Raw genomic sequence first — 22,992 nt, 5'->3', positions numbered from 1 at the left:
TGCCTCTGATTAGAGAGATCGATTCAGTTGTGATTCCGTGCCTTGCAGAGTATTACGATGACAGAGAAAAGAAGTTATTACACTGCCGCTTTCAAAAGAAAAGTTATTCAGTGGAACTCCGATCTATCGTACCCGTATTGATCATTTTCCCGCATTCATCGTTCGCCGTTTCTGGTCACAAATAAGGTTCCTTATAGACAATGTAATTTTTTGCCGCATCTCCGAAGTATCGTTTTCCCGCATTGATCATTTGAAGATCGTGGTCCCGACGTATAATTTTCCCGCATCCATCTTTTGACGAAAATGAGACGAAATAAATACAATTTATGGCTAATAACGACATGCACATAGATTAAATCTTCCCCACGAAATGAAACTACCATTGGGAGAAGCTCAAAGCCTTGGGATGGTAAAATAAGCGCATTTCCCAAGATCCGCTATCCCCCTCCATTCAGCACTCGCCTCCCCCTTCTGACGCTTTCCTCTTCTCCAAAATCAAACAAAATGTCCCAGCTAGCGCAGGGATCGTATTATGAAGACCTTAGCTTCGAAAAAAATATCAAGTTACACTAGAACAATAGAAACGCGTTTCACGCCCCCCCCTTTTCTCACCCACTGACCTTTTTCAGCATACCTGCTTCAAAGTTCCCAGTTTCTGGAGGTCAACCGCTGCATGAATCACCTATTAGCTCAATTGTGTCTAACAATGAATTTCGGCAATTGGTATTATACTTTTATTAGGCTGAAATAGTTGCAATGTGCTCGTAATTCAAAAAAGAATGAGACCAAGCATTTTTAAGCAAGGAACTAGTTGGAAAAATATGATGGTGATTTTTGGCCAATCTCGATATCCTCGTAGTTGAGCTTCTCTGCAGTTAATGCAGCATTTTTTCCGAAAACAGGAAATCAGGTTATTATCAGTTATCAATTTACGAGTTATACCATAAGTCTCACTTGCCAGAGTTACTGACGAAGGGATATCTTCTCAGGATATTTTGTTCCTCCCTACTAACAATCCGAATTCATCCGCCCGTCTGGCGCTGCGCTAATTAGAAAAGAATGGGTATCTTTGGGACAAAAAATTTCATGGCGCAGTCATATGGTCATGCTTCACCCTCTGTAGTATGCTCTGCGTAAGCCGAATGCAATAGCATAGCTCGTACGAGTGGTTCCCTACTTTCCAGTGTGGCTTGCCTTCATACCACCGAGTGTGTTCCGTGTGGGTTTAATAATGTCAGGTTTCATTTTCACTAGTTTAATTTTATTCGTCTTGAGACCATGGCCCCTCCGAAGAAACAATTAGTCGAATCAACAATAAGACCTAAGTGTCTCGATAAAGTACCACTGTCATTACACGCCAAAAATTGTGCGTTTCCTGGAACATAGGCAACCTAGCCAAACATTCCCGCATTGATCGTTTTCCCCATAGTGGAGTTCCAAAAAAGGGGGGGTCGTCTTAGAATCGTGTTCGTCTTAGATTCGTGCAAATACGGTATATTCAGAGGGGGACTATATTCGGAAAAAATACGGTATGTTTTAATTATTTTCATAATTAATGAGGTGTACACTCAGGCTCGTGTTATTAACATATAAAATTATATTAGGTACACTTATTAAGGAGTGATAATGCATTTTCAGACTATGGGTGACTGAAAATTAACTGTCTCAAATTCCCATAAAGTTGAATTTTTTTTATCTTTATAGCTGGCATGAACTCATGATTTATTTCCTGTGCAATGATACTATGAATTGGATAACATGTGTGTCTGTACATTCATAAGTGCAGATGTGTTGCCGTTTCACAACTCTTAATGACTCCACTGCCACCATAGCAAGGTTTTTCTTGAAAACTAGGAAGTATCCATGGTTTTTCAGAACCATTCATTTTTTGTAAATGATCCAGGAATTAGTATGCATTGTTTTAGTTTCCCCGGTGGATTTCATGTATGCATGAAGTTTTCTCTGGCATCCCACCGGGTCAATGTGTCTAAATGCCAATGTTTTTGTGGCTGAATCTGCCACAATATTCTTGGCTCAAACTGATATTTTAAGTAACTTAAAACTCATTTTAAGTTCAGTTTTTTAATTGTTGTTGTATTCATTGATTTTTGCTGAGCACCTTTTGTTCTTGATTAAATTGAGGATAGGCCTCTTGGTTGGGACTCGCGCAAAGACTGATGTTGTTGCTGTTTGACATTGTTGCTCTCTGATTTCCTTAACCTCTTTCCGAGTGTTCACCCACCGAGGGCTAGGCTAAGAATGAAGGATGCTGCATGAGTGAAATACCGTATAAGCTTGTGTAAGAGGCGCACACGTGTAAGAGGCGCACCCCTATTTTGAGGATCGAAGCTGTAAAGAAAAAAATTTGCGGCATTTTTTAAAATCCTATCATGCGGTGTTGCAGATGTATGCCTGGAATTTCGACAGTAATCGAAATTTCCTCTTTCAGTACTATTTGAAAGGGGAAATTTTGATAACTGCAGCGGTGATAGCGGCATAAGAGGGAGTAGAAAGAGTTCCGATCCTCTCTTCGCATACGCCATCGCTCTACGTTGCTTGTCCTACTCACGAACAATTTTGTTTAAAAGCTCTCGCAAAAGTATTGCAATAGAATTGCAGCCGTAGAAATTTTTAAGGCAAAACACGACAGGCACATAGCATGAACCTTCCCAAGAGATTGGACAACAATCGGGGCAATCTCAGCGCCGTAGGATAATAACCACGTCGTAGATTTAAGGCCCCTTGCACACACACCGATTTTGGACGGCGGGTAAAATGTCGGCCGTCCACATTCCAATAGTGAACAATGGGAGAGCATTGGAGCTTGCACACGTACCGACCACGCGCCGGCACCGGCAAAATGCCGGTTAGCAGCCGGCCATTGTCACTGTGGATCGCCGGCGCCGGCTAAAAAACATAGCAACTTATCGTTTGACCGGTAAAAATCTGGCGTGTGTGCAAGCATCGCTTCGCCGGTAAAATATCGGCCGATATTTTACCGGCTTTCCAAAATCGGTGTGCGTGCAAGGGGCCTAACGGAACTACACTCGGCCCTCCATCAGCCAATGCCTCTGCCGTTTTTTTCCTTTCCGAGACTCCACAGGAAAATAGGAAAATTTCAAGTTACAGGGGAACAATTGAAACGTGTTTCATCCCTACCCCATCTCACCAACTGACCTTTTTCGGTCTACCAGGTTCAATTTTCCGAGTTTCTGGAGGTCAAATGCTAGGTGAGTCACCTTCTGAGCTCGGAGATATCTCGATATCTTTCAGCAATCGTAAGACACGCACGAGGTTCTAAAAAGAATTTGACCGAACGCGATGTATATCTGACAGCATTTAAGTTTTTTGAGCTCTAATTGATTGACACAAAGATTTATTGCTAAAACAAGGCTACTAAAATTCAACATAGTCCAAAAAGCACAATTTCGGAAGAAACAAGCGTAGCATAAGCGCATTCAAACAAGACGAGACGGACTGGAAACTTCAGGCAACGCAAACTGCGTATATCACATTGCTGTGCCTTCGCCCCTTCGCATTAAAAGCAACGACGTCACATGCAAGATCGGACGTGTTCTTCCCTTGCTCCTTCGCTCATAGCCTCGTAGCTTGAAATACGGAGGGGAGGGAGCGTGCTCCTTCCCCTCGACCTCGCCTTTAGCGCTCTTCCCTTATAAGCATTTCCGATTTCTTCTATCCACCATTTAGTCCAACAATGAACACACTCGTTCGAATTTTTTAAACCGTAGGTTTAGACACCAATATAATTTTCAGTTGCAAAAATCCTCATATTAGCGTCTGAAGATGATTTTTGAAATATCAGGTGCTCAACGTAATGGAAATTGCTCGGCAAGACAGATGTTGACTATTAACCAGGTATGTCCTTCAAAACGACGCGTTTCTATACGTTTGATAAGCGATTACACTATGCAGTATAAATGCCGCGGGATGCCCACTCGTGGCAGTAAATTTAGCGCGCGCTCCGGAGCGAATCACCCCGCGCGATCTTTTCAATGTTCACCTCTGGGGTACCGACGTGACGGCGCGATGCTTGCAAGAAATTCAAACAGGAGCATTTTAAAAATACGTCACTAAGGGATAAACTCCCCTGCCTGCCGTTTGATTTTGACCCAGGGTTTCAGATGACTGACTCACGCTGAAAACCAAGGCCACTCAGTTCCCCTTGGACTTGCGACCGGTGAAGGGGAGGGGAGGAGATAAGAAGTTTGTGTAAGAGGCGCACCCCCATTTTCAGGTGCAATGTCTGGGAAAAAAGGTGCGCCTCTTACACAAGCTTATACGGTAAATCACTTATCATGATGGCAAAAAATTCCCCGGATTGGAAAAAGAATCATAGGCTTGCTTTCTGATCGAATGGACAGCCAAGAGATACAGGCCAAGATTGCTCTCTCTGGGGTTTAACATCTGTCCTCCTCCCCATTGATGATTGGCTTCGACAATTTAGACATTTGTTTACGTGATGTTTTCCTTCTAACTTTAATATGCATTTGGATAGGAAATCCAAATGTGTATTAAATGTCATATTATATGTCTTTGGACAGTATTCACTTTTAGCCAATTAGGATTTATTATTCCAATGAAGAAAAGGTTTCGCGTCAGCTGAAGAACTTGATGCTTTGGATTCATAGTCAATTAAATTTTAAATTCTATTTAACTTTGGTGAAAAACAATTTTTTCTAAATACTTGTGTGAATTTTAGTGTTTGTTGGGTGTTAGGCTGCACTGTGAGATTCAGTGGTGTACGTATTCAGTGTAACTCCATTTTAATGTTGGCCCTTCTTCATCTGACAGGTTTGGTCATGACTGTCGATAGTTTGCCACCTAGCTTTGATGCCAACCGACCCTTTTTGTTTGTATTGTGGCACAAGGAAAGTGCAAATGGACTGTTTGTTGGTTGTGTGCTCTCACCATAGTGATCGTCTAGACATGGCAAGTTCTGTTCTTAAATCTCTCTTGCCCTTTCTGTTCTGATTCGCTTTTATTGTTATGTTGTGACTGTACATTTCTGCATTTGAATCCAACTGCTGCTTTAGAGGATACGAGGGTTTCATTACGGAGTCGCAGTGGTCCCTGTTGTATGTGCATTCTTGGCTTGGGGAAAAATGTGAAATAACAAGTGACAGAAGTTTCTCATCTTGCATTTTAGTTTTAATTTTTTGCATGTCCTTCGCAGTCAGTCAGTTTTCAGCATCATAATTATATATATAATTGTAATTTTACTCAGCATTAGACATAACATAGGTTTTTCATCTCTTTCATAATAAAATGTAAATCTTAAATGTACAATGCAGGCTTTAACTCACCAAAAATTAATTTTGTGGACCAAATGGTTTCCTCAAAATTCAAGAGTGAGGAGCACGTTTTAACGTAGCTAGTGCCTCTGTTCTCCTGGGCTAAGTAGCTGAAATGACAAAGTTATGTAGAGTTAAATTATTTTGTTGTAGTTGACAGCGTATCGTAAAGCCATTTATCAGCTTCAATAGTCGGAGGATCAGTTTAAAGCTGCTCTCCTCTCAATTCTTCAATTAATAAATTTTTCAATCCTTATATAGTTCCTTCTGCTTAACATTCTTTGAGTCTCCTGCTCCGTTGAGTATCGCATTCGAGGCCGTTCTCTGCTATTCTCTTCTCTTCCATGTTTATATGTATTCATCTGACCATCGTGTTCCATGATGTGGCCGATTTGAATGCCCTCTCTTCCACCAAAGGTGTTCAAAAGAATTCTCTCCTACTCTTCTAAAACTTACACATTACTCTCATGATCTTCATCATTCACCTTTCAAATGCCCTCTTCGTTTGGTATACTCTACTGACTATTTCTTTCTTTATTGGTCCATCGTTGGTCACTCGGCTACCCAAGTGACAGAACTCCCTGACCATCTCAATTTTGTGGTTTCCTAGTTAAAAGTCTGTGTTCGTCTCTTCCCTTCTGCTGCTGACCAATACTATAGTTTTCTTTGCATAAATTTTCAGCCTATACCCAGTTATTCTGTTTTTTTTAGTTTATGTAATTTTCTTCTGGTCTCTCTTTGTCTCTACTCTGCTATGTCATCACCAAGTGACAGCATGCTACATATTTCTTTCCCCATGGATTTTCAATCTCTTTTCCTTCTATATTGATATCATTGATAGCTTTCTCAATGAAAACATTGAAAATAACAGGGGACAGAGTGCACCTTGCTTCTTAGTGGCTGGGTCCAGATATTAATCACAGCCATTTTATGTCTATATAAAAGGTGAGTTAATATCTGGCTATTATTATCAAACACTGCAATTTCTTTCAGGATTAAAAGCATTGTATTTTAATCTGCAGTATCAAAAGCCTTTTCCAAGTCCATGAATTCGATAAATGGAGGTTTGTTCTTCTCCAATCTCTTCTCAGCTAGCAGTCGTAAGTCCAAAGTTACTTCCCTTGTGTCCTTGTTTTTCCTGAATCCAAATTGGTCTTCATCCAGAAACTCTTCTGCTTACCGTCTGATTCTCGGCTAGATGATTCATATTCATAGCTTCAATGAATGTGTCTCTAGGCAAATGGTTATAAAATATGTATTCACATTCCTCTGCTCCCTTCCTTAGTATAAGTTGATAGTAGTTGCATGCAGAATGAGGAGATGCTTAAAGATGTTGTTTGTATCAGGTGTTTTTACCATAAGGCAGCACGTGATATTTATAAGAAAAACAGGAGTAGGAGATGAGATGTTAAAGGTATAAAAGTTGTGGACATGAAAGAGGAGGTATCTCATCTCAAATGGCAAGGAAAACCAAGATGTGGCATTGATTCCCATTCAAAACGTTATTTCATAAGGGATGTGAAATACTAGATGGATAATCATTTGGGCTACTACTAGTTTATTTCACTCGTAGTGGAATTAATTTGATTTCAATTTTTTTAGGAAACAATCCTATTGATAAGTAGGTGAGGTAAACTTCTTTAATCAGGAATTTAGTAAACGAAGTGTTATTGCTTCTGTGTATGTTAGATCGATCAGACATATAAACATTTATTCCACTTTAATGAAAGAATGCATTGTACATTTATAAATAGGGTTTCACTTTTGCTCATGGCTACACATGGCGCTGAGAACAATCTTTTGAGAGGCCGTGTATACTCCTGATTTCCTAGAAATTCTTTCTGTGAGCTTAAAAATTGATATTCAGGAGCAATTTTTAAATAGCATTCCATATGTCTTTGAAATGAATATCTCTGAATAACAACAGCAAAAGCATTTCCTGATGTACGCAAACAATGATGACGGGATGTTATTGTGAAAGACATTGTACATTCAAATAAAATTATTTGGCGGATACATTCAACAGCAACTATTGTCAAATGAAAAGGCAATATGTATGAAAAGCATAAGTATAAAATCAGCCTGTCAATGAGATGAATGGGTTCTCATCCAATTAATCTTCCTTCTGTCTCTAATTTTCTTCCCTTTAAATTTTTTGTCTGGCGCAGGAATGGCAATGGTAACCCGCTATTCAGCTATCCCAGTCCGCCGCCGAATATTTAAGGCTGACCGGCCGTTTGTCTTTTACTTGAAAGAAAAGCAGCATGGGAATGTTTTGTTTTCTGGAAAAGTTGTAAAATTTAATGTGTAGTTTCATGAACTTTTACAGCCAAATGTCTGCATTATTATTATTCTAACAAAAAATAAAAATTATTCGTGGCAGCATGGTGTGGCTGTTAAGTTTGCAGTTGTGTAATATGGATTATTTTTTTAAAAAAAGAAAACAGAAATGTGTTTGTTACTCAAACTTGTCATGTTTTTTTCATTGTGACGGGCGTAGTGACGATAAGCAGCCTCCTCTTTCAATTTACTCCTGTTGCTTCATTAATTATCAGAAACTTTGGATGAATGTAGACTATTTTCCTTTCTATTCGAGTGGTGAAGTACTAATAAACCAATTTCTAGGGAAAATATAAACCTATTTTCATGCTTTTTTACCCTCGAATGCGTAACACAAAGATTTCCAGAATTTGCTGAAAAATGAGTTCTATTTATTCTCTCTCATTTCCACTCCCTAAAGAAACTCATTGTGTGGCACTTGAATATATTAATGGTCCTCATGTGGAGAGGTAAATAATGTACTCCCATGTGTTGTGACTTCGCACTCCTCTGTTCGCCTCAATGTTTGGTCTTCAATCACACACATAAAATCATGTTGGAAAGTGCTTCTTGTATTTCCTACTCTCAATTCATAACATTGTTTTATTAATTTTTTTATTTCATGCATTTGTGACATGTATTTAGTGTTGTGCTTTTTCATGGTGAATGGTTCTATCCACTGTTAGAAGTCAATGTGAATGCTATTTTTATTATTGAAATATTTTTAGTGTTTTTTTTTGTTAGTCAATATTGCAGTTAGTATTGCAGCTTGTTGTTTAATGCAGTAATTTAATGTGACAGACAGTTTATTAATCAATTTTTGCCATCTAATGAAGCTCATACTTTTTTATTTGTGTTATTGTTTAACTAGATCTGGCTAAATTCACGGATTTCAATTCTTTTTATGTGTTAATGAAAATTTTTCACTGTGTGACCTTCAGACCAAACTCAGATTACAGTTTTTTTTTACTCTAAATGCACTTCATTTGCTGCATTTTTTGTTTATATAGCATTGGTTGTTTCTATTTTTGAAAAACTTACAAAGTGCAGTACGTGAAAGTTGTCATTGCTGGTATAAATACTAATCATGTATATATATATTGTGGTGTGACTGTAGTACTACAACCATGTCTTTCTTACTGTAGTTATGGTCTAATTTCATCTCTTACAACTGTGTAAATGTTGATCATTAATGATGTTTTCCTGAAATGTTATACATTCCTATTGAAATTATCTTTGGTGTGATAGTTAAACTGAGAAATATTTTGTGTTTGATGAGAAACTCTTTGAATTTTCTCAAGTCTATCATTTGTCATCAAGTCAACAATGCTGCTTAATTTCAAACATCCGGCCCTTTTGAGTAAATATTCATGGCTGTTGAAGGAGAATGTACAATAAAATGATCTGTGAAGCTAAGTAGGTGAGATTTATTGTGCGATAAGATCCCTGTGATATTGATTGCCTGTTCGCACCCATATCATGCAGATTTATTGGGGCATATCGTCTTCACAACTTCAATTTAAGAGTGTTGAAATGCAAATGGCCTGCATCTAATTGTATTAGGTAAATAAGACATTGCAGTAAAGTGTTAGTTAACTTTAAATATAAATAACTTCCACAAAGTCATGCCACATGCCATATAATGTTATCTAATTGAATATTTATGTACATATTTAAATCATTTTTCACGTGGTGCCATTTGCCAATTTAGAGTGACAATTTAAAAAAAAAAGTGAAATGAGACGATATACAGTTTCATTTTAAAAACTAATGAAGAATGAACCAGAGGAGAGAGGAAAACCATTATTAATTTAAATGCAACTTTAAACAAATCTTGCTGTAGCAAATAGTGATTCCTGGCAAGATTTACATTTGTCAATGAGGACTGTTCATTTCAGTGCAAATTTGAATGAAGACTTTTCAGTTGATATGTCAGAAAGAGTGTGAAATATGTAGGGGTAAAAATTTATAATGGAGGCTTACTTAGTATGAAAGTTCCATTAATGAGCAGATTATTTTGCAAGAACGTGAAGGGAAGGTTTTCAAAGCCATATGGGAGGGGTTTGGTATTTCATTCTGGCATATTTTTAAATAGTTAGGAAAAGATGTGTTTGTGTCAAACAGTGTGGACATGATTTTTTGTTGAAATTGACTGAGACGGTGGCATACCACTTTTAGAGCCTTATAGGTTTTGGTAAAAGGAATACTATGCACATCAGCATTAATTTCAAAACCAAAGAAGTTTTCATTTTTACCCTCTAAAATGAGTGTTGTATAAATATAAAGGTATGATAGAGTCAGACTCAGTCTTATCTTAACCAGTAGATAATGTGCGGTATCAATATAATGAATATAATGGTTTATTTGACACAGGTTTTCTTCCGATGTATGCGTCAGCAATAATCTCACGTCCGAAGATGTTCAAAGCCGATCGTCCTTTCCTCTTTTTCCTCGCTGATATATCGCAAAGAAGGATCTTCTTTTCTGGGAACGTCTTTAAGTTTGTTTGAGAACGTCTCACTGAACACATTTTTCTCATTTCTGATCTTCGACTCATGTTGAATCTCCAATGTGAAGCGAGTCTGTATTTTTTCTGTTAACTTCATCTTTATGTTTGCCATGCCTATGGCACCAGTTTTTTTCATTTTGAATGGTATCTATAAATAAACTTTTTTTATTGGTGTGTTTATTCCCTCATTTCAGTTTAGATTAAAATTCTAATTGATAGGGTTATGTTTTTGTCTTTGCTGTGCAAGTGATGGAAATTCTATGGAAACTCTCCTCGTGGTGTATGGATCACATGAGTTCAGATGAATAAATTAGTTGGAGTCAGGTGAACTTGAGATATTTTGGATTTTTTTTCTAATTCAATCTTGAATTTTAAAGTAATTACATATTTCGTAAAGGGTGTAAGGAGATTATATTTGTAGAGATAGTATCTACAAAGGCCTTGAAGGTGAAGTGATGAAGTATTGTTGTTGAGCATATAGACTTTAGTCAGTGTAAAGTTATCATTCTTACAGTTTGTTGTGTATGATGACATTAAATGTTACATGCATATTGCCTCATAAATTGCCTCTAGTTAGCTTACACTGTTAGAAAGTGAGAGATTTAAGAAATAGGTATTTTTTGTGGACCAGCAAGAAAAATTAAATCCTTACAGTGCAAATCACTGCAGTATATAGATGTAATTTACGTAACTCTCTGTCCCCTTAATCACACCTCATGTTTTTTCTAGAGATGTGCGAATAGTATCCGCGAATACTAGAAAGTATTTGATGTTCGAGATCTTGATTAATTATGCTAAAGTTTCTATCTTGAATACCTCGATTACTTTGAATTTCGTGTCATACACTGTCGCACACATGCTGTTGGTAGTTGACTCGAAAAAGTGTTGAGAACTCTAGTCTTTTAGTGCATGCAGCGCCGTTGTCGGCAAGTTGGGGAACTAAATCAAATTCCCGGATTACTGCGGTGAAAAGAGTTTGGTGTGGGGAACCAAAATTGAACTGGTGAAAAAATCCAAAATTCCCCAGTTTCCCCCACCAGGATAACCCCAGTGCAGTGGAATAGTAACTACGTAGCACAATTCCCAAAATTCACTACCCCCTCCATCCATCAGCCCTCGCCCCCTCCTCTGACGCTTTCCTCCTCTTCGAAATAAAACAAAAGGCCCCAGCTCACGCAGGGTTCGTGTTAGGAAGACCATGAATGAAAAGCTTTAAAAGAAAATATCAAGTTACGGGAGAATAATAGAGTCGTGTTTCACCCTTCCCTCTTTCTCCCCCACTCACCTTTTTCTGCCTACCTACTTCAAAGTTCCTCATTACTGGAGGTAAACTGCTGCATGAATCACCTAATAGCCCTAAAGGTGTCTAACAATCACTTTTGGCAATTGATATTACACCTTTATTGGATTAAAATATTAGTAACGTGCGCGTAATTTAAAAAAGAACAAGACCAAACGCGACGCATTTCTGACTTGATTTAAGCATTTTACGCTGGAAATAAATGCCAAAATACGACAGAGACTTAGAATTCTGGCTAAATTCGATATCCTCGCAGCTGAGCTTCTCGGAAGTTGATGCGGTATTTTTTTCCGAAAACATATATCAAGTTACAATTTATGAGTTATGCTATAAATCTCTATTGTGACAGTCACAGAAAAAGTGATATTTTTTCAGGATATTTGGTTTCTTCCTGCTAGCAATTCGATTTCATTTGCTTATCTCGTGAGAACTTCTGAAGATGGACTGAAAATAATTGAAGAAAATCCGGTGGAGAAGCACGTGTATTTTGCAAAACGCCTCAGATTGTCCGCTATCACTTGACAGTAGGAGTGGGGGTAAAGCGAGAAAGCAACCTGTTGATAATAAGAAGTTGGATGAAGCCGAGTATCAGATGGGCGTGCCACTGAAATGACGTTTGGTAGATAAGAATGTATACATCAGACAGAAATCCATCGTAGCAGTGTAAATTCCGAGACTGCATGCAATCATTATTTCGCAAGGTGGGGTGTCCCCTCAGGATATTTGAGAGAGATGTTAGTTGAATCAACGATATGCCCAAATTGTTTCCATAAAATTAAAATATTCTATTAATCAGCTAAATTCCTGTTTGAATCTTTTAAAGGAAATCATGGTTACTCGCCAAAATCCTTGGTTTCCTGCTGCATAGGCAACCTAGTGAAACATTCCTGCATTCATCGTTTTTTTTTCGTCCATCCCCTTGAAAAACGATAGATCAAGGTTCTACTGTGTACCTTTTTATTTATACATTCATCAAGGGAAATAGAAGAAACTTACGTTTAATATGCTTTGCATACTTCTATTATTCAAGGTATACAAATATTGGAGCGATTATTTAATATTAGAATTCAATATTTGAGTTCCAGAAATCTGCTATTAGACCCATCTCTACTCAAAAGTATTAGTTTTACAAAGGCCATGTTTGGATTTGATAGGTACCCATTTTTCACAGTTTAGGTTCAACTAGGTATTTATTCTGCATTCAAATCTTATCACAGCAACGCAGCTGTGAATGATAATTCACTCTTAAGGTTGACAGCATTAGTTTCTTTCAGCAAAAATATATTTTATTATGATGGACATGACCATTTTTCACACTATGCGCTCCTGGATTTATGTATGTAGTTAGTTTTCAATAAGACTGGATCGTGTTGAGAGGGTCATGATTTAGAAGCATGAGGGGCCTGCCTTACTTTTAAGACCTTCATAAATAATTATTTTATTGGTTTATGTTATCAGTTTGCATGTTATCCTACCCATTCATGTGCAGGTTATTTGTCAAGAATTTGAAGGGAAGGTTTTCAAAACCATGGAGGGGTTTTCAAACATGGGAGGGGTTTGGTATTTCATTCTGGCATATTTTTAAATAGTTAGGAAAAGATGTGTTTGTGTCAAGCAGTGTGGACATGATTTTTTGTTGAAATTGACTGAGACGGTGGCATACCACTTTTAGAGCCTTATAGGTTTTGGTAAAAGGAATACTATGCACATCAGCATTAATTTAAAAACCAAAGAAGTTTTCATTTTTACCCTCTAAAATGAGTGTTGTATAAATATAAAGGTATGATAAAGTCAGACTCAGTCTTATCTTAACCAGTAGATAATGTGCGGTATCAATATAATGAAGATAATGGTTTATTTGACACAGGTTTGTTTATGATGGTTGGATCAGCACCTATGCTCTCACGTCCGAAGATGTTCAAAGCCGATCGTCCTTTCCTCTTTTTCCTCGCTGATAAATCACAAAGAGGGATCTTCTTTTCTGGGAACGTCTTGAAGTTTGTTTGAGAACTTCACTGAACACATTTTTCTCATTTCTGATCTTCGACTCACCTTGAATCTCAAAAGTCAACCAAGTCTGTCTGTTTTTTGTTTACTTCATCTTTATGCCTTGGGCACCAGTTTTTTCATTTTGTATGGTATCTATAAATAAACTTTTTTATTGGTGTGTTTATTCCCTCATTTCAGTTGAGATTAAAATTCTAATTGATAGGGTTATGTTTTTGTCTTTGCTGTGCAAGTGATGGAAATTCTATGGAAACTCTCCTCGTGGTGTATGGATCACATGAGTTCAGATGAATAAATTAGTTGGAGTCAAGTGAACTTGAGATATTTGCATCGGAGATTCTGACAAGAATCATTTGCTGAAGAATAGAACGAAGAGCAGAAGAATTCCTGAATTAGGGCCAATACAGATTCAGGATTAGAAAGGATACAAGAGAAGCAAATCATAGAGAAAAGTACAAGAATTGCCACGAGAAAAAAAATTCTTGTATATTTCACCGCCGTTCACACGACAGGGTTTGAAATATTACACATAGAGAAAAGGTTAGCAGATAGGAGAGAGGAATTGATAGCTGTTTCAAACCTATCTTAGGTTTGTTGACTTATGATGATTTAATTTTGTTGCATTTTTGCCAAGAAAAAGTGCCTTGAATTGTGTAATTCCATCTATTTCCCCCTTATATTGGTGTGGAGCCATGATTTATTTTAAAGCAAAGATGTTGCCTTTTAAGAAGTGGTTTATTACATTTTCTCAAATATTCAGAATACTCTCAGAATTGGTTCAAACTTTTGTGTTATAATCTAGACACATTTTTATAATGTTAAAAAGTAACTTTTTTGGCATCTTATAAATGCATTTCTACAAAAGTTTTAAGCATTTAAATTTTCTCTTTGGTGGTATTCTGGCTCCTTCATTGGAAATACATATACGTGCGTTGGCTTACATTACAAACTGGTGGCTGTGCTTACTGCTCCATACCCATGACCTAATGCTTCAATTATATACTTATGCTGCCAATATTTGACTTGTTCAAGTTTACTCATGCAGTAATGCTTAAATATGAATTTATGTTTTCTTTTGCAATGACGTATTGTGGTATCATTTAAACAAATTGTTAAAGTTTAGGGTTATGGTTTCAAGCTATGAAAAATATTCTGGTGTGGGATAATATTTCCCAAAGGAGGAAAACATTGTCCTCCTTGTTGAAGTTGTTTTGGGTTTCCCACCGGATGAAGTCCCTGATGACGATGGACGACACGACCATCAAAACGTCGGCAGAGATTGAGAACCTCATCCGGTGGGAAACCCAAAACAACTTCAACATCATCATACGCCGGGAATACCTCAGATCTTTCTTATTGTCCTCCTTACTTGAGTTCCCAGATTGTTGGTATCCTTCAAAAGCTTGTTTAGAACAATGTACACTACAATGTATGTCATACTGCAAACGTGATTACTCTAGGGAGACAATATGTAACCTGATTTGATGTTGCAATCCAATTTTCCCTAGAAGTATCATCACTGAGGTCAATGAGGATGCATTCAAATCTCTCTTGTTGACTATTTGACCCCCAATGGTCATAAGAGGGTCAAAACCCACTCTCTGAAAAACCAGAATGTCTGAAATTAGGTTTTAAAGAATGCCAAAGTTATTGGTGAGGTCCTCATGTCACCAATTTGAATTGTTTGGCCTTCAGTAGTCATATGTAGGTCTAAGGTCGCCACAGCCTAAGTAAGAGTATTGTGAAAGCCAAAATGGCAAATCATAGGTTGTAAATGGTGCTATAGTCAATGATGATGTCTGCAAATCGCTACAACCTTGCAATGTACGAGGGTTGTACCAAAAGTAAGGTTCCCAAAATTTTTTTCAAATACAAAACTTCGTTTATTGATATTAATTTTCACATCGTTGAAAAGCTTACAGTTTTGCCTATTTTTTAACGTAGTCGCAATTTTTTTCGACACACTTTTAAAGACAGTGCTCCAGCTTTTCTATCCCTAAGTTGAAGAAGTCTCCCGCCAACCTGTTGAGGAAGTGTTTGACCTCTGCTCGGACTTCATCGTCGCTCTTGAATCTTTTGCCACCTAAGAGGTTTGTTTTGGGGATATATTGAAATACCCACGCTTCATCTCCGGTGACGATAGTGATAATAAAATTCTCCTTGTTGAAGAGATTTTCGAGCACAGTCAAGGTGTTGCTCCATGTGCCCGTCAGTCAGCATCCTGGGGACCCAGCAAGCACACATCTTGCGATAACCCAATGTTTCTGTTAAAGTTCTTTCAATTGTGCTGTGGGAAGCTTCAGGAATGCATTTAACAAGTTCACGGACAATGACCCTCTGATCTTAGAGCAGCTCAATGTTGATCTTCTGGACAATCCAAAACTGGCGGTCATCCACTTCGTTCTTCATCGTGAACTTCCATGCAACCCTCGGCAAAAGCCCTGCAACATTTGCGGATGTGCTGAACGGACACGCACTCTTCACCATAAAGTTCAGTCAGTTGTTAATGAAACTCGAATGTCAGTAACTTCCTTGCGAGAAAAATTGGATTACTGCTCAATCCTGACACTTGGCGGGAACGGGGATCATCACTTTCATTGTTGGCGGTTGCTAAGCCAATAATGAGCGACAGTGAATTGTGGACTGGCAGACTCGAGAGTAGGGGAACCACTGTGCACGGCACTGTTGTGAGATTAAGCCTAGCACCTTCGCTCAACATTGTAGCTCATTGGTAACCTTACTTTTGGTACAAGCCTCGTAAAGGAGTGGAAGGTCACTGAGGTCTGTGCTGATTGTGGCTGTGCTCGACAATTTACTGGCCTTGTGTCCATAACGACAGAGGATTAAGGCAACCTGGAAGCTGCACGGGAGTTTCCTTAGGAATGTGCTTTGCTCAAGTCTGTGTGTGGTGGGAGCATTCTTAGGAGCTGCAAAATGTGAGGCAGGTAGCCAAGCAAGTTTGACTGTACTCAACAATTCTTCGTCGAGCTCAGCTGTGCTCAGCTGCTGCGGGTTTCCAGTCACCCTGCCAGAGGGCAGCCTCTTCTTCCATTGCTCTGTCAAAGAAGTGAAATTTGAAATGACTCACCCACAGCCAACTCAGATAGTGGCAGAGTATGGAAGCCATTTCACAGGGCTCTAATTTCAATCAACGGCAGAAAAATTTGAACAAGATCATAGGGAAATGGCAACAGTGGCAGTGACTTGGACAACCTTAAAAACCTGTAGTTGGACATTCATATTTTTTGCTATGTCTGTTTTTGCCTATTCTTCATTTTATAAAATTATTCCAGAGTTTGATTACAATTTGTTGTTACTCTCTCAGCCAAATATTTGTAAAGGTACCTTCAATAGTTTTTTTTCTGAGTACAGCCCCTGTTTACTGTGACTGAAGCAGCATTGTTGACAGCCTTGTAATGATTTGAATGGTTTTTCCTTAGTAAGTGGATAATTTCCTAATTTTGAAAAAAATTTTATTTGTTTAATACAGGAATGGTAACAATGGCTATGAGCTTAGCGCTTCCTCGTCAACCGAAGATTTTCAAAGCAGATCATCCCTTCATGTTCTACCTGCATGAAAAAAGCAATGAGAATATGTTATTTTTTGGAAAATGTCATAATTTAAGCTAAAATTAATTTTTCTCCAATCAATGAATGTACTGATATTTGCATTATGTAGTCTTATACAGTAGACTCTCGTTATTACGAAGTTCACGGGACCGAAAAATCGGAGGTTCGTAATAACAAAGTTCGTAAGAACGTTTCTTTTAGGAATCGTCGAAAGGAATAGTGTATTATAAACGCGATTAAATTACGCGGAAATAAATATAAACAGGAAAATGCGTTTCAGTTTTTCAACAGAAGACTGCGCCATGACGCAATCCAGGGTTGATATCTTCCCGAATACATGAACTCCGATATTTAAACTCGATGCGTCCCAAGACCTTGTTCCTAGGTTGATAAAATTACAGTCCGGCCACCGAGAGTTGTCCAATTACAGACCAAATGGTCTAGGTCCGGGGAGGGGGCAAGGCTGCCAGGTAAGAAAGGGAAACGCTTACAAAGTGTTCCGTGAAGAAAAGATGCGAAGGGACGACGAGCGTCAAGGACCTAGAGGAATAATCACTTGTTCTGTGATTCGAAGAATGGGCTTATTTTGGTGGATCAGGCTTATTTCGGTGTTCGTTTATGCATTTGACAACGTTGTATGACTAGGCGAGGGTGTGAGGTGCGTTTGGGGGACAGCGGTTGGCTTTAAACCGTGCTGGCGCAGGATTATCCGCCCATCATATTGTGCCGTAATCGGACAACCCTCGCCAGCCGGACTGTATGTAATTTATCGCAGAGTAAGGTTATCCTGCGGGATGCAACACTGCATTACACGTATGCGCCTACTCACGCTTGTGGCGAACTGATCTAGCGGGGCCTGCGATGCATTCGGAGCCGAAAAATAGCTCCCCGAGGTGACGAAGAACGGGCGAAACGTTGAACAGTTCCTAAATTCACACCATTTTCATTGATACCTTATTCAGATCATGATCACAGTGAGAGTTTCCCAGCGCCACACCGCGTAGTATCGGCCAAATCGAAAGGCGCCAAATTTGAAAATTGAAAATTTTGAATGCTCGTATCTCTGAAAATTCGTAAATCGAATGTGCATAGGAAGAGGTCTGACTGTACATGCTATTTACGAACGGTTATGAGTAGGGCACCCTGACTACACAGGAATGAAGCTAGTTATATGATGTTGCGTGTAAACTGAATAAAGAACCATAATTGACGCTCTTAGGCACAGTAAACGAGAATAACTTAAACGTGGCGCAATTATTGAAACTTAAGTGTGGTGAATATCCACTTAAATACCGTGACTTGTGCGTGCAACTTCGTAATAAAGTTCATATTGTAACTGCCGGGACCGGGACATAGGTTCGTAATTTCGTAAAAACGAAAATTTCGTAATAACGTTTCTTTTACTATAGCTTGGATAGGCCCTTTCGACGGGACCAACGGTTTGCTTCGTAATAACGAGAACTTCGTAACAACGTTGTTCGTATTAACGAGAGTCTACTGTAGTAGTTGGGCATTTAAAATTGTGGTATTAGAGGGATTACTTAATTTTTAAATCCATCAATCAAAACTTGTGAATACATATATTATTAATTGCATTTCTGATCAAATTTGTAATTGATGCCAATATTTTGTGCAATTCCATTGCTACCACTGAAAAGTAGTAATACTTTGCAAAATTCCACTCATAATTAATAATTCATTACATAACAGTCTAAATAATGGTAGTTATGTTTTCAGTTAATTTTGAGTGGAGTTTTACTAAGCACGATCAGTCTTTCGTGATAATTGCATTTTTTTCGAATCAGGTGATTAACAAAACTTCTCAAATTACATGGCTGCTTTAAAATGAATATTGCTTGAATTGGATTTTTTAGAGTTCATCTGGAAACACTGGTAGGCTTAAGAGATTGTGTGGGATTAGAAATAAGTGTATTCGAGCTATCGTTTCGAGTTTTCACTGATGTGCGATTGAAATCCCACCCATAGCTCTTTTCTGTTAGGTTTATTGCTTTTGTTAGCAATGCTCCTCCTCCTATCCTGAAGGTGTCATCATATTGAAGACTTTTCAACCATAAGTTGCATTCAGGATGGATTAAAAAACATTATTCATTGCCCTAAACAGTGACATGTCCAGGAATCTGACAGAAGACCACTCTTAAACCTTTGGCTGCAGGAGACCATGATTTTAGCTACCAGCCCGTGCTGGAGAGAACCAAGAAATATTTTTCCCTGATCTAACCTGGCCGAGTATTTCGCAAGGGGTGAACCCGTATAGTCTGGGGCAACCCTTCTTTCTTTCTTACTAACGGATCAAACTACATTTGAGCACTTGTCATGGGCACATTAACAGCTTGAAGCGGGAAGGAAAGAATAGGAAATGGGCAGTAGGATAGGGGGCACCATGCCCTGCCGTGAGTTAGGGTTAATAGCGATCCCTACACTGATAGAAAGTGCTCTCGGGCTCTCCCCGGGTGGCAATAAAAATTTTGGGAAACTGCACTAGGTTTTCAAGCAATGGTCAAAGATTTTTCCCGCAGTCAGCGTACAACACATTTAAAAACATTCCCGCATTCCAAGGGTTAAGAAAGAGCGTGAGTGTGTGTGACTGGCTGTTCTGTGTAAGGTTTCTGGCTTCACTTATGGGAACTATGATATGTGTAGGGAAATTCACTTTGTATGCTCCACATTAAATATTTGTTAAGGCAGACTATGGTTTTGGTACTTTTGTGTCATCATCAAGGTTATACTGTTATTTTCTTATTACCAACCTCAATGATGATATAAGACTATCGGCACCATGGTTCATGTTAATAAATATGTATTCAGTGTGAAATGTATGAAGTGAATTATTTCTCCATGGCAGTTTTCCTTGGGTTATATTCTTATGAAATCGATTATTTTCATGGTATGGTTAGGACACAATATAGGTCCCATCATCAAAACTTTACATGAGGAGCTTGTCCTGGGCCACACACTTCAGTTGAGCCACGCATGCACATCCAAAGCAACTGCATATGTATGTAGCTAGTCCTGAATGGACTCTTCCGGTGAAAATGTGAAAATATTTACAAAAAGTGTGACATCAGCAGTGTAGATTGATGTTGGTACCAAATACCTCAATGGTAATGGGTATAAAGGGATGTATTATTTGAATAAATAAAGGAAGGTGATACTTCGTGATCAAACATAGTAAATTTTACTAACTTTGTACATTCCTCGCAATTTTATACATTCCCTGAAATCGATTTCAATGACTACTGTATTTATCTGAATATATAGTCCCCCTTTTTTTCAAAAATGCATGTGGTAATTTTTAAGGGGGGGACTATACTGAAACGCATTTTTTAAATTTTTACCTGAAACTGAAGTTTCAAAATTAGAGGGGGGACTATATTCAGAGGGGGCTATACTCGGAGAAATACGGTAATTGTCATTTCCAACCCCCCTTCACTTCCTTCCCCCCCCCCAATCACTCTCACGGCTGAAGCCCTTTCCCTACTCCTCATTGAAATGTATTGTTAGGGAACGTTTTGGTGTCTCAGAATCATATGGTTGGGATTACAACCAACGGTGGCTCCTCTGCTGGTACACAAAAATTGAGGTCATTCATATAATGGAGGGGGTGGGGGTTCTACCTTGAGCCAGTGATGCAAATTCTCACCCTACCTGCAGTGCATTGAGGTTCGACTGTAACTAGAGTAGAAAGACACAACTCACACTTACACTAAATGAGCGAACCTTTTATGCAAAAAGAAACTGGAAAGAAAAATGCTCCTAGTGACTAATGACGCATGAATGGGCGATTGATAAACAATTAATGGAAAAATAAATATTGGTCCTAAAAAACTAAAATAACTTATCCTCAAAGGTGATGAAAGATCATAACCAGGTCATAAGAAAGTGAGAAATGAAACCAACTGACATTCCCTTTTTGGAGTGTGCATTTACAAATTCCTGTTCCTCTCTGATTGCAATTGTAATTAAGTCTAACAAAAGAAAAATCATAGGATGGTAGCGAGTGATACAGAGAAGGCTTAGTAAGGAAGACAAACCCTTTTTGGGAAATTCACATTTACTTTGAGTTCCTTGTGACAGTCACCAAGAGAGTGACTGCAAGGGACACGCGACCATTTGTTGATGAAAACGGGGGGAAATGAATTTGTGGATGGATACTTAAAGAGAGTTGAATCAGGCGCTGGCTGCTTGGATGATGTGGACCTCTACACCTCGTGGGGTCAAACCACATGCTTTTCTCGTCCTTCAGTGAGTGTGGCTATTCTCTCTGAGCATCCTGATCCTCACTGTAACAAATTTCCTACATCCTCTGGCTACCTGTGTCAGTCAACTTTGCCTGCAGGAGGTGGACTCTTATTCACTGGAAGCAGGTTCCCTTCTCTCAACCAGAGCTTATCGGCTTCGCCTTGTTGACTAACCACATGCTTACATCCTGTCAGTAATCTTAAAATGAAACAACAATATTCAAGCATAATTGTTACAGGGTGGCAAAATAGAACCCTTGTGTAAGTTACCTCACCTCAGGCATTTGGGTTGCAGGCTAGGAAGGAAATTTCGATCACAAGATTGGAACCTCACTGTGTATTATGCATATATCTATATATATATATGCCTTGCGTGAAATGTTTTTGTCGGTTGCTCTCCCCTGGAAATGGTGCCAAGATGTTGAAATCGATCAGGGTATATACAAAGCTGTGCAGAAAATACAAAGTTTGTTTATTGCATTTGATGATGTACTAATTGTTTATCTACCACATGATTGAGCCTGAAATCCATCAGTGATAGATTTGATTTCTGCAGTTGTTGGAGAATGGTTTAAAAGCAACTTATTGTAGCTGCTCGTGAGTTTTGTGCCCATTAAATCACTGATACCAAGATACTCCCAGATATTGTTTATCTGCTTCGACTTCAAACATTAACTGGTTGCCTGCTGGTTAAAATTGACCTTCGACTGATAGTAAGATTTCTGTGGTCTCTTGTGGAAGTTGGTTTGTTTATCTCTGGAATTTCCTCTCAAGGGATGTGGAAATTTAAAGCATTCTGTTTGAAATGAATTGTGAACGCTTGGACTCAACATTCTGTTGCGGTTCCAAATAAGTGGCATCGTGATGGAATGTTGCAACTTTTTTGTCTCTTTCTTGTTTTTGAGGTATGATTTTGTCTGAATATATGGTGGGTAAAACTTCAAGGTTTGACCGACTTTAAGTAACCATGTGATAATTGATTGAGAGAATAAATTCATTGGCAAAATCCCCTCTTATAGGACGAACCATCCAGTATATTTTTAAAATTCGCTTCTATGCATGCTTCTAAATTATGTGAAATGTTGGGAAAAAATTCTGTGCTCCATAATCTTTGGTGGGATAATAAAGTTCCTTTTCACCCTTTACTAGTTTTTATTTATGTATTTTATCTCCTCTCATATTATGTTGCCATATCATGCTTTCGCATTGAGGTTCATAGTCAAAATTGCAATTCATTAAATAATAATAATTTTATTAGACATAAAAAAAATTGAATTTGCAATAGTCTTTGTCATATATGTATGCAAGAAATACATAAGTACCTATTTGAAAGAATTTTTAAAAATATAAGAAATACGTAAAATAACTAGGTAGATGAATGGGAAAGATTAGTAATGACGAAAGAAAAACTTCCCCATTTAGGCATTGTTTTAATCTTTTATTGTGGTGTAACACTTATTGCAATACAAAAACTAACTTCAATACACAGTGATCCACACATATATATACTAGTGGCCAACCTTCTAAGTTTCCACACCAAGTTACATGGTGGCCAACCCTGAAGATTCACACAGATTAAAGATCTACAACACCTCCCCTTTTAGGAGTAAAAAGAACATAAAAATTGAAAGTTTACAAATCAAGACGCCTTGGAGGTTTAACCATACGGCCACTCCTTGTAGTAGTTATAGGTAGGCCAGCAGGATGTACCATAGG

General features: G+C 38.3%; 1 protein-coding gene across 15 annotated transcripts in view; it reads left to right on the top strand.

The window, feature by feature from the left end:
* Positions 1-22,992, top strand: part of LOC124166793 (leukocyte elastase inhibitor-like) — a 114,667-nt gene that overhangs the window by 43,479 nt on the left and 48,196 nt on the right. The window contains exons 8-9 of one of the 15 annotated variants that reach the window (XM_046544491.1): positions 4,813-4,950; positions 13,308-13,495. The exons of 6 other annotated variants lie outside the window; for them this stretch is intronic. In XM_046544491.1, the coding sequence (XP_046400447.1) occupies positions 4,813-4,934 (122 nt within the window). In that variant the 3' untranslated portion in view covers positions 4,935-4,950; positions 13,308-13,495. Of the gene's footprint in view, positions 1-4,812; positions 4,951-7,480; positions 9,048-10,004; positions 10,477-13,307; positions 13,608-16,937; positions 17,159-22,992 lie in introns of those variants that run through there. 8 more of the 15 variants (XM_046544490.1, XM_046544480.1, XM_046544478.1 and 5 more) reach the window with 8 other exon arrangements.

This window comes from Ischnura elegans, chromosome 10, assembly GCF_921293095.1.
Source record: "Ischnura elegans chromosome 10, ioIscEleg1.1, whole genome shotgun sequence".
Taxonomy (NCBI): domain Eukaryota; kingdom Metazoa; phylum Arthropoda; class Insecta; order Odonata; family Coenagrionidae; genus Ischnura; species Ischnura elegans.
The sequence above is the reverse complement of the archived record's forward strand: the minus strand, read 5'-3'. Positions and strand labels throughout refer to the sequence as shown.